This window comes from Paroedura picta, chromosome 6 (assembly GCF_049243985.1).
Source record: "Paroedura picta isolate Pp20150507F chromosome 6, Ppicta_v3.0, whole genome shotgun sequence".
NCBI classification, from domain to species: domain Eukaryota; kingdom Metazoa; phylum Chordata; class Lepidosauria; order Squamata; family Gekkonidae; genus Paroedura; species Paroedura picta.
In genome coordinates this window covers 58,301,030-58,318,934 of record NC_135374.1, presented here as the reverse complement: position 1 = coordinate 58,318,934, position 17,905 = coordinate 58,301,030, and the positions used below count along the sequence as shown (strand labels likewise).

At 42.2% G+C, this 17,905-nt stretch overlaps 1 protein-coding gene across 6 annotated transcripts in view; it reads left to right on the top strand.

Moving 5' to 3' along the window:
• LOC143839898 (trifunctional purine biosynthetic protein adenosine-3-like) overlaps window positions 1-17,905 on the top strand; it is a 46,938-nt gene that overhangs the window by 24,746 nt on the left and 4,287 nt on the right. For all 6 annotated transcript variants that reach the window (XM_077342615.1, XM_077342618.1, XM_077342616.1 and 3 more), the window contains exons 12-21: window positions 2,244-2,338; window positions 3,177-3,286; window positions 5,487-5,685; window positions 7,955-8,206; window positions 8,718-8,870; window positions 9,982-10,185; window positions 11,662-11,775; window positions 12,784-12,914; window positions 14,324-14,465; window positions 17,730-17,845. In XM_077342615.1, coding sequence (XP_077198730.1) covers window positions 2,244-2,338; window positions 3,177-3,286; window positions 5,487-5,685; window positions 7,955-8,206; window positions 8,718-8,870; window positions 9,982-10,185; window positions 11,662-11,775; window positions 12,784-12,914; window positions 14,324-14,465; window positions 17,730-17,845 — 1,516 coding nt within the window. The remainder of the gene's footprint in view (window positions 1-2,243; window positions 2,339-3,176; window positions 3,287-5,486; window positions 5,686-7,954; window positions 8,207-8,717; window positions 8,871-9,981; window positions 10,186-11,661; window positions 11,776-12,783; window positions 12,915-14,323; window positions 14,466-17,729; window positions 17,846-17,905) is intronic.

Genomic DNA, 17,905 nt, shown 5'->3' with positions numbered 1-17,905 from the left:
ATATACTGGAATACTAGTGTGTGAGGTATATTTCCTTTCATCACGAACAATTAGTTTTGACCCTTTTTCAGATATTGTGGAATGTTTCCCAAGGATGTGTGTTACTGTTTACTCACACTTTTTCCAGCAGAAAGTGCTAATTTAAATTATGCTGAGTCAGATTTGTGAGGAATTTTTACAGAATCTATTTCTCTTATTAACTTTCCATTCATCAACAAATAGTTGGCAAGGAGTATTATTTCGATTCCCATTTAATTCTAAAGTATCACTGCAAAGAAACATGGTTTGTGAGTTGGAGAAGTCCTCAGGGTTTGGTTCAAGATAGCGTTTCATCGGCCTTCACATTCTCTAGAAGTCACAATGTGTTTCTACTGTTGGATAGATTTATCAATACAGGCTCTTGTAGAATTTATAGAGACTATTCTTGAAAACAGTTGCACAATTGCATCAATTACTGTCTTCCACAAACTCACGACCTTAAGAAAAGTAATCTAATGCTTCCATCAGCTTCAATCAAGAGTCTCTTTCCATTGTTATCAGATTAAAACCATTTGAAAAATACTACTGTTTTGAAATGATCTTATATTAATATATGAAAAGCTGCTGGTATAAAGCTGTCTTTGCTTGAAAAGACCATCATATCCATATACTGTATATTAATCTGGTATATACAATAATAAAATACAATAAAATAAATGTAAACTAAAAATGGCCCAGCTAGTTCTATCTCTTCTGAATATATTGCATTGATCGAGGATGATAATTTCTGTAATACAATATATCCAGTTAGATAAATGTTATTTTCCAGTATACTTGTCATCACATATAGCAGGTCTGCTAAGCATGGTGCTTGAACATTTGTGGAGTTCTAGCGTGTTTTTGAGCCTATAGGAATTTTGACACAGGATGATGGGCAGAACGAGGGCTGCAGGAGGTGGAATCACCACAAAATGCTGTTGCGGGAAGCAGAGCCAGTGATAAAGTCAGACAGTGAGGTCATGCACTAACTCTAATAATAAATCTTCAATATTTCAGGCAGTCACTCTGTTTCAAATATTTTCTGCATACTTCTTCAGTCACATAGTTAAGATGCTTGTGCTGTGGTAGCAGCTGCTGCCAAAGCAACTTTTGGAAAATCTGCACAGCCAATGTGATCTCCAGTGGCCAGTCAGAAGCCCTGCTGGTCAAAAGCCCTACTTGGCCCCACCTACTTCCCAGAAACACCTGGCCATTACCAGGAAAGGTGTTGACAGGTGACATGTCTACCCTCATGTAAAGAGGCCTCAGCTTCTACATGATTGGTCTTCAGCCTGGATTGGCCTTCGGCATTATTTAGTCTCAAATAATGCTTATCTCCCTTTGGAAGCTACTGGGTGATTTGTCTCTTGATAGCTCAGTCTAAAGATTTACACCCTTCTTGAAGTCAGTGGGCTTTAAAGGATGTAACTCTGTTGAGACTGCATAGTAAATGAGGAGATAATATATGTATTTAAAGTATTTAGTAGCTATACTCTCATGGGCATGAATATACAATCTAGCTCTCTACACTTTAATCTCATTTCAATAAGCTGGGAATCACCCTCACCCCCACTCCATTGCATTCTTGATGGAAACAGACAGTGTAGTACATTCAAGTGAATGCTATATTTAGATATGGGGATCTTTTTTATTTTATTGATTTATTGATTTTAGATTTTTATACCGCCCTTCCATAAGGCTCTGGGCGATTTACATATAACATCATATATAACATATAACACGATTACATAGAACATTTCAACAAATATAACAAATATTTATATAACAATATATAACAAATAACAAATAAATCTTGAGTTCAAATTCCAACCAATCTCTCCATGTTAGGGTATATTCAGAAGCCACTGTCCCAGTTCATCCATGCCGCAAGGTAGCTGTAGAATGCTCTGCTAGAAGTGGGAGCTGGAGAGCTGGGATTGATCACATGCACTCTTTTTTGTTTGAACTTAAAGGGAACTGATCCCAGACACAGTTCCACATACACAGGAGCATAGGGATCACGGGCACTAGCACCAAGCTACTGAACTCTGAACATAGATTTATCAAAATTGTTCACCATCTGAGAACTAGGCCTCATTCAGGAGGCACCAAAGCAGAGCCAGTAGGCAATCCTGGTAGAGTTTCAAATCATTCTTTATAGCCTCAAATCTATAAAATAGATTTGCATATTCATCTTTTGATAACCAGCTATTCTGCCCTTTTAGGGGCTTGACTTATAAAGAGAGTGGTGTAGACATTGCAGCTGGTAACACTTTGGTTCAGAAAATTAAGCCTCTAGCAGCTGCTACATCCAGACCAGGTAAGAAGAAATGCATTCCTTTAATTTTTAAAAAACCTTTTGTGTCATTAATTCACATACGAGGTCTTAATGTCTATAGTCTCAAATGGATTACAATAATGTTCAGTTAGTATTATTGTGTCTTCTACTAAGGTGTCAGGTTTTTTAACTGTGCTGCAAATATATACTTATAATAAAGCATTTCCTTGACATAGTTATTCAGTGTTGGATAACCATTCCTTAACTCATGTCTGCATCAGTTTTGCTTTTGTTTTTTTACAAAAGGTAAATTCAGTAAGACCCTGACCTGGATGGCTCAGGTTAGCCTGATCTTGTCAGATCTCAGAAGCTAAGCAGGTTTGGCCTTGGTTAGTGTTTGGATGGGAGACCAGCAAGGAAACCCAAGGTTACTATACGGAGGCAAGCAATGGCAAAATCTCTTGCTCTGAAAGCCCTACAGGTTTGCCATAAGTCAGCTGCTACTTAACCATACCTTCTATCACTGCACAGGCCCTGGATAATTGAGAGCTGTCATTTATGACTGAGTGACCGTACTGTAATACCTCATTGGGCACACATGGGAGATAGGATGCATAGTGAAAAGCTGTTCTGTCCCTCTGTGTGTCTATTGGGCTCTGCTTCCTACAGTGTCATTCCGGGATCTGAGGAAGGGGGGAAATGGACTTAATGGAACCCTTTGAATGCCAGTGTTTAAGGACAGTTAGTCTGATACATCATTGGCTGCTCTTTGGTTCTTATGAAAAAAGCAAGCCTGAGATCACGTTTGAGAAGTAAGGCTAAAGGGCACTCAACAAACACCTTGCGTTGTTAACAAGCCTTTCTTTCCTCTAATTGGTAGGCTGTAAGGCTGACCTTGGAGGGTTTGCTGGCCTCTTTGACTTGAAAGAAGCTGGGTACAAAGATCCAATTTTGGTATCTGGAACTGATGGTGTTGGAACAAAGCTTAAGGTAATGAGGAGGAGGGCATGAATGGATTTCTTTGCAGCTTAGTCTGTGCTTAGTCTGTGCTTAGTAAGTGAACGTTCAGTTCCTCATCTAGTCCAAAGATTGGTAGAAACTAGCAAATCTACTATCTTTAACCGCTCCTGCGGAGCGGATTAAATAAAGCAGTAAGGGCACCTGGGGAGGAGTTAGGGTGGTCCCCGTCTGGGATAAAAACTCGCGGCTCCTGATTCGGCCCTACAAGTGGCACTCAAAGGCCAAGGGGCCAATGGGGAGGCACGCAAAGCGCACCTCCCCATTGGCCGCTTGCCCCAGCCTCGCCTCACCCGCCAGGGGACTGACGGCTCAGAACGAACAGACCTCCGAGCTGGTGAGTCCTCCCGGCAACTGCTCCTCCCAGTTGGGAAAGGAGCAGGGAGGCCGAGTCAAAGACGTGGCCTCCCTGTTCCTTTCCCGCCCCCTGCACTCACACACCCACCCACCCCCAACTAACCCCCCCTTGATTCTTCCGCACTGATCCACCCCTTTCCGTGCCCCCTCCCTCCACGAGAACCCGACTGCCAGCCGCCTCTCGAGCCGCCACCCTCCCACCCCCACCCCGACCGTCCCTTTCCCACAACCGTTGCCGCGACCCTACTTACCTTCAGCCCAGCCGCCCCTTCCCTGGCCCTTTTCTGTCCTTGCCGCACCTAGGCCACGCCGCCTCTCGCCTAGGCCGCGCCGCGCCTCACCTAGGCCGGGGCGCACCTTGCCTAGCCAGTACGCCCTGCGCGCCCTTCATCACGCCGCCCAACTGAAATGGCCATGCACGGACTCCCGCGCATGCCTGGATGCCCTGGCCGTCGTGCCGCCACGGCCCCACGCCTCGCCGTGCCCCGCCCCCCAGCCCCAGCCGTCCTGCGTCCCCGCACCAGCGTCTGCTACAGCGTCCGTCTCGCAAGCAGCTCCAGTAAGCTCGCCCGAGGACAGCGCACCCTTCTCCCACCCCAACACCAGCCTTTTCAAGTTGCTGCCGCGCCGCTCATGTCCCACTCCACAACAGGACGCTTAACATCCCGCGTGGCTGCCCGCCTGTCCCGTGGCCTTCTCCCCACCCCCAAAACTGGCCGGGACAATGCCCCACAGCGCCAACGCCTGCCTGCACAGAGCCTAGCCCCAGGAAGCCTTCGCCCTGCAATGGCTTCCCCGGCCACCGGTCGCTAGCGCCCATTTTATTCAGGGATAAAATGGGCTTTAGTTCTAGTTGGGTTAATATTTGTGACTGTATTCAGAGTGCAGTGCTGAAAATCAATACAGACTTAACTTTCTGAAAACAATCTCAAGTCATGTTTGTACTTCTAACTTTCTATTGTGTGTGTTTGTGATCCTTTATGACAGGCATAGTGTAGTGTGGTGGTTACAGTATAGGGCTAGGACTGGGAAGAGCCAGGTTCACATTTTCACATGGGCATGAAATTCAGAGGTTGACTTGGGACCAAGGCTATTGGCATCAACCTGATCCCTCTCTCTGGGTGATTATGAGAATTCAGTGGTGGTAGATGAAACCATTTCTGTCTCCCATGTTCCTTGGAGAAAGAGTAAAATGAAAGTCTTTCCCCTCCAGGTTTTCTATGAAAGAGCCAAGTAGGCCACTCCACTGTGTGGTGTTCTTCTACTGCATAAACTACATTCTTAAATTGGAACTAACGCCCAGCAGTTTCCCTCCCTCTGCCACCCTGTTGCTCTGGTCCTCTCTCAGTCATGGCCTGCTCAGTGCTCCCTGCAAATAACATCCATGGAAGCCTTATTCCATCTTCTCAGTTAGGCTTCTTCCTTGCTGCTGTGATATCATTTGATGGGAGTCACACAGCAAAACCATTGGAGACTTGGCAATTAAACAGTTGCTTGAAGACTGGAGAAACTGTCCAAAGGCACAAGTTGCAATGCAAAATCAATTTTTTCTCAGGTCTCATTGCTACAAATGAAAGTTGACAAGAGCAGTGATTTTTCACTGCTTTAGTCCCCCCACACTGCAGCTGCCTGTTTTGTGTGGCTTTCAATCATTATGACTTCCCTTCCCCAACATCACCTTTTTTGGGGCACACAAGTGGCTTCTGGGAGAACAAGGGAGATATCAAAGATCTTTCTTTGCTGGGGCTGCAGCCTATCATACTTAAAAGTCATATCAAGCTCTGAAAATGTTTCTTTTTGCCTTTTCTCCTCCCAGATTGCTCAGCTCTGCAACAAACACAACACAATTGGCCAGGACTTGGTTGCCATGTGTGTCAATGATATCTTAGCTCAGGGAGCTGAGCCTCTGTTCTTCCTTGACTACTTCGCTTGTGGGAAATTAGACACTGAGGTGGCTCAAGCAGTTGTAGCAGGAATAGCTGAAGCCTGCACACTGGCAGGATGTGCCCTTCTAGGTATGATAAGCTACTTTCTCTCTGGATCTTTTTTTAAAGCTTTATAATTCCTGATAGCTTAAAACAAGTAACTTTTGTTGGAAAGAATTTATGTGCTGTGTCTGCATGAGTGTGAACCTAAGTATAAATTGCACATTGACTGTATAATGGATTGTCAAAGTCTGTACTACAAAAGATGGGGTTGGAGGGTGTGGTGAGAGAGATAACAGGCCAGGTTAGGTTCTTGTTCTTGCTCTGTGACATGCTTCTTGTGAGGGGAAAGAAATGGGAGCCAATTGTAAGCTATCTCCTTGTATGTGGAGCCTTGTCTACTGAGATTAAGACCACACATAGATACAGTATTTGCTGGCATATAAGACTACTTTTCCCTCCTTAAAAATATGCCTCCAAGTGGGGAGGGGGGTCGTCCTATGTGCCAGGTGCACTTCAGTTGGGATAGGCATAGCTGCCCATAGTGGCCTCCCAATGCCCGCCCACCTCATTCTACATACCATCCAGTATCGCGCGGTATCCAGCGTGGCTGCGGTGAGCATCAGCAGCGATGCAGGGGTGCCAGCCTTTTCGGGGTGACCGGCCCGTTCTGCTCGGCGGGAAGCAGCGGCGCTCTGGCCTGCCCCTTGTCTACGCAGAGCTCGCACATGCGCTCTTGCGCACTAGTGCCGGTCACAGGGAGATGCAGGTGCTGCGGTCATGCTTCGGCCGTACAATGGTGACAATGACAGGTACTGTAATGTAATGTTACAAACTCTATATTTTGAGTGGAAATGTTGGGGGGGTCGTCTTATACGCCGGCAAATATGGTAGTTTAAAATACTCTAATATATGAAAGGATATGTATTTAAAGAAAGTTCAAATGATTTTAGACCTAAAAAGTAGCCTCACATACAAAGTAAAATGGTAAAATACCAAACAAGGAACAAATGACCCTAACATACATAGGTAAAGGTAAAGGTATCCTCTGTGCAAGCACCGAGTCATGTCTGACCGTTGGGGTGACGCCCTCTAGCGTTTTCATGGCAGACTCAATACAGGGTGGTTTGCCAGTGCCTTCCCAGTCATTACCGTTTACCCCCCAGCAAGCTGGGTCCTCATTTTACCGACCTCAGAAGGATGGAAGGCTGAGCCAACCTTGAGCCGGCTGCTGGGATTGAACTCCCAGCCTCATGGGCAGAGCTTTCAGACGGCTGCTTTACCACTCTGCGCCACAAGAGGCTCTGACATACATAAATGGTCATATATAATATCTCCAGATATATAATCAGTAATATCAGAATGAAAGGGACCCAGTAGAGGTTGTAGTGAGATTAAATTAAAAAATTAATATTATAAACTGTGATGACTCAGGGCTAGGTTGCAATTGCAGAGGCCTCGATAACTGTAGGTCCTGTTTCAAAATAGTTGTAATGAGGTGATCATTCAACTATATCTTCCTTCCAGGATCCAGATTAATGTATTATTAAATATAGTATGGAGTCAGTAACATACACTGTATGCAGAAGAAAGGAGTAGATATTTGTTCTTTTAAGGCAGTTTGGAAAGTGAACAGCTACCCTATTCATTAGAAGAAAAACTGATAGGATACAATACCCTACACTGATGACTTCCAGTTCCTGGCTATTGTTTGACTCCCTCCTCCCTCACAGGAATTCAGAAGAAAGTTTGTTACTTTGTTACTTGAAGCAGCTTTTCTACAGAGAATCAAGAGGCTGCTTTGGGGTAAACTGAAGTGTAAACTGAGGCCTCTTTATGCTTTGTGCTGCCTTTTCCCTAGGAAATACGATGTTGTTTGAAGGCTGCAGTTCTCTGTAGGTTTGTTTTCCATATGTGTGACAGATTCCCTCACCTCCACCCCAACAAGAAACATTCAGACACTTGATTCCCAGCCAGCAATGACTGTCCTGATTGTGATGTCTCTCAGAGTGTGGCCTTTTGGATTCCTTTTTTTCTCATCATAAATTCTTGTCATTAAAAATTTTCCTCTAAAAGCACAAGTGTGCCCTCAGAGTTCAAATTGTTTGTTCGTTTAAAAAAAACCCTCTATTGTTCATTAGATAGCTTTCCTTCCTGTAGCTGATCGTGGTTATCTCTAAATTAGAACTGAACAGTTTTTCATAACAGGCATCCTTGTTTAAGGAGCAGACAATATTTATGACTGGTTGAACTTGCTGTATTTTGTGCATATAGAAATCTGGCGATTGGGAGTTTCAAAATGGCCACACCTACTTTCATCTAACCCTTATATTGTCTTTTTCTCTTCATCTCGCCCCAGGTGGAGAGACTGCTGAAATGCCTGGCATGTACCCCCCTGGAGAATATGACCTGGGTGGCTTCGCAGTTGGTGCCGTAGAACGGGGGCAGATGCTTCCCCAACTAGATAGAGTTGTGGACGGCGATGTTGTTATTGGCATTGCTTCCTCTGGCGTTCACAGCAATGGGTTTAGCCTCATGAGGAAGATTGTTGAAAATTCTTCTTTCAGTTTTTCCTCTCCTTCAGTGGGTGGCTCTGGGGACCAGACATTGGGTAAGAACTGTGTAAATAGAAAATTGTGATATTCTGGATAAAACATAAGGTTTGATTCTGGTCATCATTGGTTGACTATTACTGGAATGGTTTTGCTTGTATCAAAGGCTTTGCTTTGAATGAAACTCTGATAATGGTGAAAAATGGGTACTTAACCTTTGAGTCCAGGTAGAATTGCCAACCTGAGATTGGAATATTGCAGGAGTTTGGAGATGGTATAGTTTGGGAAGAGGAGGGACCACATCGGGGTATAATGCATAGGCTTCATTCTCCAAAGCAGATGTTTTCTTCACTGAATTGACCTCTTGTCATCTAGAAAACAGTTGTAATTCTGGGAGGTCTCCAGGACACACCTGGAGGTTGGCAACTCTGTGCTGTTCTACCTTTCTGTTTGCTTTTCTCAGTCTTATACCTCCATGTCATTAATATTGAATTGCAAGGCCACAGTATCCTATTTCAGTCTGCATTCATTGCTGTGCTGTAGTGATTCTCTGACCACTTATGTTCACAGGAGAACAATTGCTTACCCCTACTAAAATCTATTGCAAGGTTCTGTTACCAGTCCTTCGTTCAGGTTGCGTGAAGGCATATGCCCATATCACTGGAGGGGGTTTGCTGGAAAACATTCCACGTGTCCTCCCTGGAAAATTTGGTGTAGTCTTAGGTAAGGAAATCTGAAGGTACATCTGTAAATATGACAATGAAATGTACTTATCAAATATGGCTCCCCTTGCCAGGGTTCATTATGGATTTTTTTTACCTAAAAGGACACACATTTACTGTAACTTGCTTTTCTGGAGAGCCAGCTTGGTGTAGTGGTTAAGAGCAAAGTCTTTTAATCTAGTGAGCCAGGTTTGATTCCCCACTCCTCAACCTGCAGCCAGCTGAGTGACCTTGGGCTAATCACAGTCCTGTTAGAGCTGTTCTCACAGAGCAGTCTCTCTCAGAGCTCTGTCATCCTCGCCTACTTCACAGGGTGTCTTTTATGGGGAGAGAAGGGGAAGGTAATTGCAAATTGCTTCGAGACACTTTCGGGCAGCAAAAAACGGGGTATAAAAATCAACTCTTCTTCTGGTAAACATTTCTCTGTTCGCATTTATACCACGAAGCAGGAAAAATGCTTCCAAGATAAGGGATTTTCAGCAGCAGTATAAAAAGTAAGCAATTCAGCAATGCAAGTTTTCAAATTAAACAAAAATTGTCCTTTTTCTGACAGATTGCAGATTCCACAATTATTTAAGAGAATAAAATTATTACCCCATAACATTTTATGCTGCTTTACCCCCAAGTGTCTGAAAGTATTTGATTACTCTACCTAGTTCTCCCCATGTCTGCCAAACCTAGAATTGCCACTGTTTGTTCTGCAAAGACTGATATTTTTCAAGGCCATATGCCAGCAGAAATTCAAAGCAAGTTTTAAAACTGCCATAGAAGAATCCGTTACAGTTTGTTCTCTTAATATTGCAGCAGTTAATCTAACATTTATGTGAAAATTGCCCCAAGAAACTTTTTCTAGTTTATTAGTAATATATATATATATATATATCTGAGAGCACATCCAGCACATTTAAGTTATGGATAAGGAAAGACAGGTATATAAAGATGCTAGGAATTAAATATTTTCTCTCTCAGACATCCACTGAAACTGATGTTGCTCTTGGGCTTATAGATTTTACATTTCCAAAGTTTATTCAAAAATGTAAACTTGAAACAAGAGGACTATATTTATTTCTCTTCTGGACTGAATGTTTGTTAAAATTCATCTCTGTTTTCAGATGCCTTGAGTTGGAAAATACCTGAAATCTTTTCCTGGCTCCAAAAAGAAGGGAATCTATCAGAAGAGGAAATGGCTCGAACATTTAATTGTGGAATTGGGGCAGTCTTGGTTGTGCAGAGAGAGTTTGCTGGACAGGTTTTGAAGGATATCCAAAGACATGAAGATGCATGGTTGATTGGGAAAGTTGTACCCCATCTCTCAGGTTACTATGCTAAGCTACATCTCCGGGAATTGTTTTGAAGATTGTTTGCTCATATATATGATATGATGACTGATGTGCAAAGATAGCAGCCCTATATACTTCAGTTGTCAGATGCAATAGATATGATTTGAAGGGAATTAGATTTCCTTATTATTTGAACCCTGTTTATATGAAATTTGTAAACTTCGTAGCCCTAGGTAAATCACCCACATTACATAGAATCATAGAATCATAGAGTTGGAAGGGATCTCATGGGTCATCTAGTCCAACCCCCTGCACTATGCAGGACACTCACATCCCTATCGCTCATCTACTGTAACCTGCCACCCCTTTGCCTTCACAGAATCAGCCTCTCCGTCAGATAGCTATCTAACCTCTGTTTAAAAATTTCCAAAGATGGAGAACCCACCACCTCCCGAGGAAGCCTGTTCCACTGAAAAATCGCTCTGTCAGGAACTTCTTCCGGATGTTTAGATGGAATTTCTGTTGAATTAATTTCTTCCCATTCCTTCTGGTCTGTCCCTCTAGAGCAAGAGATAACAATTCTGTTCCATCCTCCATATGGCAGCCTTTTAAATACTTGAAGATGGTTATCAGATCCCCTCTCAGTCATCTCCTTTCTAGGCTAAACAGACCAAGCTCCCCCAACCTTTCTTCATATGTCTTGGTCTCCAAACCCCTCAACATCTTTGTTGCCTTCCTCTGGACACATTCCAGTTTGTCAACATCCCTCTTCAACTGGGGTGCCCAAAACTGAACACAGGACTCCAAGTGGGGCCGAACCAGAGCAGAGTACAGCGGCAGCGTCACCTCCCGTGATCTGGACACAATACTTCGTTTGATACAGCCCCAAATCCCATTTGCCTTTTTAGCCACTGAGTCACACTGCTGACTCATGTTCAATGTATGGTCTACTAAGACTCCTAGATCCTTTTCGCACATGCTACTGCCAAGACAAGTCTCCCGCATCTTATATTGGTGTATTTGGTTTTTCCTACCTAAATGCAGAACTTTACATTTATCCCTATTGAACTTCATTTTATTCACTTTAGCCCACTTCTCAAGCCTATCAAGATCATCTTGTATTCTGTTGCTGTCTTCAGTTGTGTTTGCTACCCCTCCCAGTTTAGTATCCTCTGCAAATTTAATAAGTATCCCCTTACGTCATGATAGATTCAGAATAAACATTAAAAAGAAAACTAACAACCATAAAAGTAACTTGCTCAGAAAGGTGGCAGACTCTCTATGCTTGGAAGATCTCAAGAAGTAGTTGGACAGGAGTTTGCTATGGATGCTTTAGTTATGTCCTGATTTAGGAAGGAGATTGACATAAATGGCTTTTTGAATCCCCTCCAGTACCATGAAATGAACTTCATGTGTATCCAAGTATTTGGGGTTAAATATGGTATTTTATAAGTCCAGCCATTATTGTATACAATATCCTTTTTTTATCTATTTTTTTTCTGTGAATTCAAGGCTCTTCTCATGTTGAAGTCAACAACTTAATTCAAGCCTTACATGCAAATAGGTTACAGATGATACACAGTCAACAAAGCAAAAGGAGAGTGGCTGTCCTCATCTCTGGAACAGGTGAGACACTTGTATTGCAAGAAAGTAGTAAAAAGAACCTTGGGCATCTTTAAGGCCCTAGTCTATGTTCTTCTTGCAGGAAGCTGGGGCCGGGCCTGAATATGGTTACTAGCTCTAGGTTGGGAAATTACTGGAGATCTTGTGGTGCAGTATAAGGACGGCAGGGTTTAGAGAGGGGAGGAGCCTCAGTCTAATGTATAACATACCCTCCAAAGCAAGCATTTTCTTTAGAGGGACAGATCTCTATTGTCTGGAGTTCAGTTGTAATTCTGAAAGATCTTCAGATTACAGCTGGAGTTTAGCAGACCTAGGCCTGGCATCAGTCTCGGAGTGAGTAGATACCACCAGATTTGCATGACTCAAGTAGGCCTGACTGGTTGCTACTGTTCAACTAATAATGGGCATTTACTGGCTTACAAGCTAAAATTTGACTGGAACATGGGCCAGTTTAGAGCTTGAGAACCAATGTTCATGGACGGTGCCTTCTCTGCACATTTACCAGACTTTTAGTTTGTTCAGCTCTTCAGGGCCAGCCATTTAAATTTAACAGCTGAGTGGTATAGGGTTCACTGCTCAGCTGTTAGGTTTAAATGGCTGGTTGGCAGCCATTTAACCCTTTACAGATGATCCCCTGGGAAGCATCATTGAACTTAGTGAGACTAACTTCTAAGAAAATATTCATTGGAGTGGGCTGCACGTAGTGATCTTTTGGAAGATTAACAGTACAGTCATCAACAGGTTATACTCTTTGAAATCCATTGAAGTTAGTGGGCTTAGAAAGGTGTAACTCTTCTTTGGGGTGCACTACTGTTTTATGATTTGAATGACAGCATAGCCAGGGATGGATGTCCTAAAGATATTAGGTAAATTGGTTTCATTATTAAAGTTTGTTTTTCAGGTACTTATTGAGTGAATAGGCTATTATTTTATTACTTTGTTAAACTTTTTCAGAACATTTAAATGTATATATATATTTTATGTCCACATTTATTGTTTGGGATTCTCCAGGTACAAATTTAGAAGCTCTAATAACCAGTACGAAGAAGCCAAGCAGCTATGCACAGATTGTTCTTGTGATATCTAACAAAGCTGGTGTAGAAGGGCTGAAGAAAGCTGAAAGAGCTGGCATTCCTACCAAAGTAAGAAACTTGCATTCAGCATATAGCACTGCTTGTTGACTGGTAAAAACAAACATAATTTCTAAACGTATCCTTTTCGCCCAGTGCCATGAACTCACTGAGACACACCACCAAGGTTTAATGGGCCAGCCAAATTTGAATCAGAAACCAAAGATATGTAGATGTGAAAAAGAATATTAAGAAAATCCAATTGCACCATAATAATTAATGTTTATTTACACAGCAGTGGGTTTTTATAGATTAAATTTTTACTTCATTTACTTCATTTTTTGCTGTAGGCTGTCCGTTTAATCTTTTCTCAGGTGCAGACCTGTCTGTCCAAATCGTCTGCTTATGGACAATATCAGCAAGACTGTATATGTACACAAGATTGGTAAAATCTTGGTTTGAACCTGCCCATAGTTCTGTGGAAACTATGGTTTAATACAGTATCTGCAGGGAATCTGACTCTCCGTCATCATGGGCAAATATATTCTGACAGGCTTTATCCTTAGTACATGGAAGTGACTAATAGAATTTATTTTGTCAAAGTCGCAGCCTTAGTCATTCCCTTCAGTGTTGCTGCTCATAAGGTGAGATGCTTTCCTGCCCCCGCTTCCATTAAAATACCAAAATATTTTGAAATTATAATCTATCACAGGAGGATCAGACTTAACACACTTAGCATGTCAGTATTTAAAAAATCATAAATCAGTGGACAGAACATTATAATTAATAGAAGTCAAGTACTTTTCCCCCAGACATACTGATTATTACATTTTATAAAAGTCTGCTTGATTATGTACTCGTATAAAACAAACACGAGACCTTACAGCAAAGGAAAACCTGTAAGACTTCTAATGCTTTGGTTAAAGGATTTTTGTACAACTGCAATTATTCAGTATATATTTATTTCTCACTTCATCCATTTACTAGGTTGCCTTGTACAGCTCCTGTCTCCACTGACCCACAACATGGGACAGATAATACTCACCTACCCTAAAGGGGCATCGTTAACCATTGTGTGGACAATGCAAATGAAACATTATTAATCCGTTAAAGAGATTTTGCCCCTAGTATCTTGGCCCAGATCTGCGCTTTAACTCCTACCTGACTATTGCCAGGGTCAGCCACAAGGCTAACAGCACTGAGTTCCAACATGCTGGTTCTGCCTTCTCCATAGCACTGAGCCAAATCAAAAATTGGTTGGAAAATTACTGTCTTTTTTATATGATAAATGGGCCATGATTGATCATCAATGCTTCTGAAGAAAATATCTCTGAGGTATTCAAATATGTTAATTCAGACTCACATGGAATTCTCAATGCCTGTTTGTTTAGCCAGAGTTCTCAGCATTTCTTGTACCTAAGTGGAAAATGACTAAATTATTAATCCCCACAAATCTTCTTTTGCCCTGTTTTGTGTCTTAGGTGATTGACCACAAGCTGTACAGCAGTCGCACAGAGTTTGACAGCGCAGTTGACAAAGTCCTTGAAGAGTTCTCAGCTGAACTGATTTGTCTTGCAGGTTTTATGCGAATCTTATCTGGCCCTTTTGTCAGAAAGTGGAATGGTAAGTGCAACTGAATATACGGTACATTATCTTAACATTTGTATACTATTCAGCATTATGTATGATGTATGAAGTAGGCAAATCACTTTGTTAGCCAAATGGCCTGTTGCTGGGGTGCCAACACCCAAAGATGAACACAGCCAGTGAGATTCCAGAAGCAGACAAAACTTTATTCAAATAAAGGGGACTTTGGCAGCAAAACCAAGAAATCCATTAAAATAGCATCAGCATCATTCATTCATTCATTCATTCATTCATTCATTCATTCATTCATTCATTCATTCATTCATTCATTCATTCATTCATTCATTCATTCATTATGTTTCGATTTACTCCCCGCCATTTCCGAAGTCGGCTTGTGGCAGGTTACAAGTCTCATAAAACCGCATTTAAAAACCCCGTTAAAAGACATGACAATCCCAACATGGTGGTGGGGGAAACCCCACCCAACCCCCCACTACTAGAGGGGGGTTGCAATGTAATAAACAACTTTTAGACATGCACAGATGTCTACAGATCCCAGAGCTTAAACTCTTTTCCCCTTATTTGAAGTGTTCACGTGCTTCTCCCCTATCTATAAATAACACTTCTGCTTAATCAGCTATGTTCTGGAATATCTTGCCCATATCTTGACATTTCCTAAAGATCTGAGGGAAGAACATCCATATCTTCCATGATATTAACAAACCAAATGCACTTTTGCTGCCTCCATCATTATTGCTTCTATAATGCTGTTAGATGTTATTTGTTGATCATTGTCTTCTCAATCATAATGGTCTTACTGTAATATTCAGTAAATTCTGTGCACTTTAATTTTGGTACTGCTGGAAGGGGAGAAGAGGGATATCCTGTTAGCTCTCCATGTTAGATCTTCACCCAAATCAATGCACTGAAGAATCTTTAGAGTGAGAGATCCCCTTTCTCAGCCTTTATGTAATAAAAAGAAGAAGAGTTGGTTCTTATATGCTGCTTTTCTCTACCCGAAGGAGTCTCAAAGTGGCTTACAATCTCCTTCCCTTTCCTCTCCCCACAACAGACACCCTGTGAGGTGAGTGAGGCTGAGAGAGCCCTGATATCACTGCTCAGTCAGAACAGCTTTATCAGCACTGTGGTGAGCCCAAGGTTACCCAGCTGGCTGCATGTGGGGGAGTGTGGAATCAAACCCTTCCCTTTCTGAACACAAAGAGTATTGGTTTGGCTTGATGGCATCACACCAGATGCCCTGCCTACTGGGCAAAACAACATCCCAAATAGCACGAAGGGTGGAGGATGGTGAAGCTCAGTCTGAAAAGATTATGATGGCCCTTAGATTATACAAAGCCCAGAGATATGAAACGAGATGATTTAGGTTAGATTAATAAAGACCAATGTGAAGGGAAGTTATGGCAAATGGATATTTTTCAGTGTTTTGCCCTCTATGGGTTTTTTCCCCCCTCAAGGAGAAAAAACAGAAAGAATGAAGAAATACAGACATCTTAGCACCTGAACTTCCTTTAAAGAAAATTCCCTAGTCTGAAGACCATTTGTTATTTGTACTTAATTGCCTTCATTTTGCTTCCAAGGTCAGTGTCTGCATGGTTTAACACCTGTGCAAATGCAGCCTGTGTGAGACTGGTCTGTCACCACTAAAGCTTCCCCCCTTCATAGAGATTCTGTTTTAAGTGCTCGTGGATCACAGTATGGATCCCATCTTGCAGAAGTGAACTAAAGGGCCAACTGGATTTCAGGGCTTGGATCCATTTATTTACCTTCTAACTTTGTTTTGTTTTTTAATTTTAATTCTGGGGAAAATACAGCTGCCGTGAAAATCAGCACATCTTTGTGCATTTATGCAAATCAAAGAAGGGAAAGCCCTACACAGATTGAGAATAGTCAACACAAATTTATGCTCATGCACCATGAAGTAGTCTACATATGTATAAAAAACAGTACCAACCTGCAACAGATACAATTTGCTGTTCATCTGGGAGACCCAGTTTCAAATTTACACTCTGCCAGGAAAACTTGCTGGGTGACCTGAACTAGTCACGCATTCTCTCCCTAAGTTCTTCACAGAGTAGTTGTAAGGATAAAATGGAGAAGGTTAAAGTGTGGTAAGCTGTATCGGGTCCCCATGAGAAGAATTGTTTTTTATACCCCACTTTTCACTACCCAAAGGAGTCACAAAGCAGCTTATAATCACTTTCCCTTCCTTTTTCCACAACAGACATCTTGTGAGGTAAGTGGAACTGCTCTGTGAGAACAGCTGTAACAGGACTGTGACAAGCCCAAGGTCACCCAGTTGGCTGCATGTGGAGAAGTAGGAAATCAGACACAGCTCTCCAGATTAGAAGCCGCCACTCTTTACCACTATACTCCACTAGCTCCCACAAGGAAAGAGGAGATAAATGAGGGAAATATACAATAAGCGTGCACTGCTGACATGGTCCGTGGAAAACCCCTAAATTCCTTTTGCATTTTGCATGAATAGATTGTAGTGAATATAATACACCTAAATAATACATTGGTGCATAATTCTATCCTAATGTGGCCTTGGTGCTTGATCCAGCATGTCTCCTCCAATAATAAGGCAAGCATTCAAAGAATTGTGGAACTAGTTCTGAGTCTTTGGGTTTATATTCCTCAAACAGCAATCTCTCTCCTCCCAATACCACATGGAAAGGGACCTTTAAAACTGACAGCCGAGTAGGGAATGGGAGAGTCAAAAGACTCAAAGTCAAGAATGCCACAGGGTTAATGCAAGTCCTGGGGGTGAATCTGAACAATTCTTTGGATCCTGTCTGAAGTGCCCACTGCATGTCGAAGAGGGTGACATGCCTGGGGCACAGATTAAGAGCTCGTGTATACTGCTTTGTTGCCACTTGTGCTTAACGTTTGCTTAAAGCAGGGGTAGTCTAACTGCGGCTTTCCAGATGTCCTTGGACTACAATTCCCATTCCCAGCAAATGCTGGCAGGGGCCCATGGACATCTGGAGGGCCGCAGTTTGACTACTCCTGGCTTAAAGGAAAGAAATATTATGAATATGAATGATTATGTTGTGTGCTTTTACTTGCTATCAGTTCTTGCAAGAACATGAAAGATAAAGAGATTTTTAAAAGTTTGGTTTGCTTGTCTTTCTATTTGTTTAATAAAAGATGTAGAAAAGAAGGAAATCCTTGTTTGGTTTTACATTCTTTGTTTTGATGACTGCAGCGTTAATTCAGTGGTTCTGTAAGGACTGGCATGAGAACAGAGACAAATGCTTTCTTTTAATTTTTTTCTAGGGAAAATACTGAATATTCACCCTTCTTTGCTGCCTTCATTTAAAGGCGCCAATGCCCACAGGCTGGTATTAGAAGCTGGAGTTCGAATCACCGGTTGCACGGTGCACTTTGTTGCTGTAAGTTCACCTTTTCTGCTACTTTGATAATATTAAGTCCAGTTTGAAGGCACTGCAGAT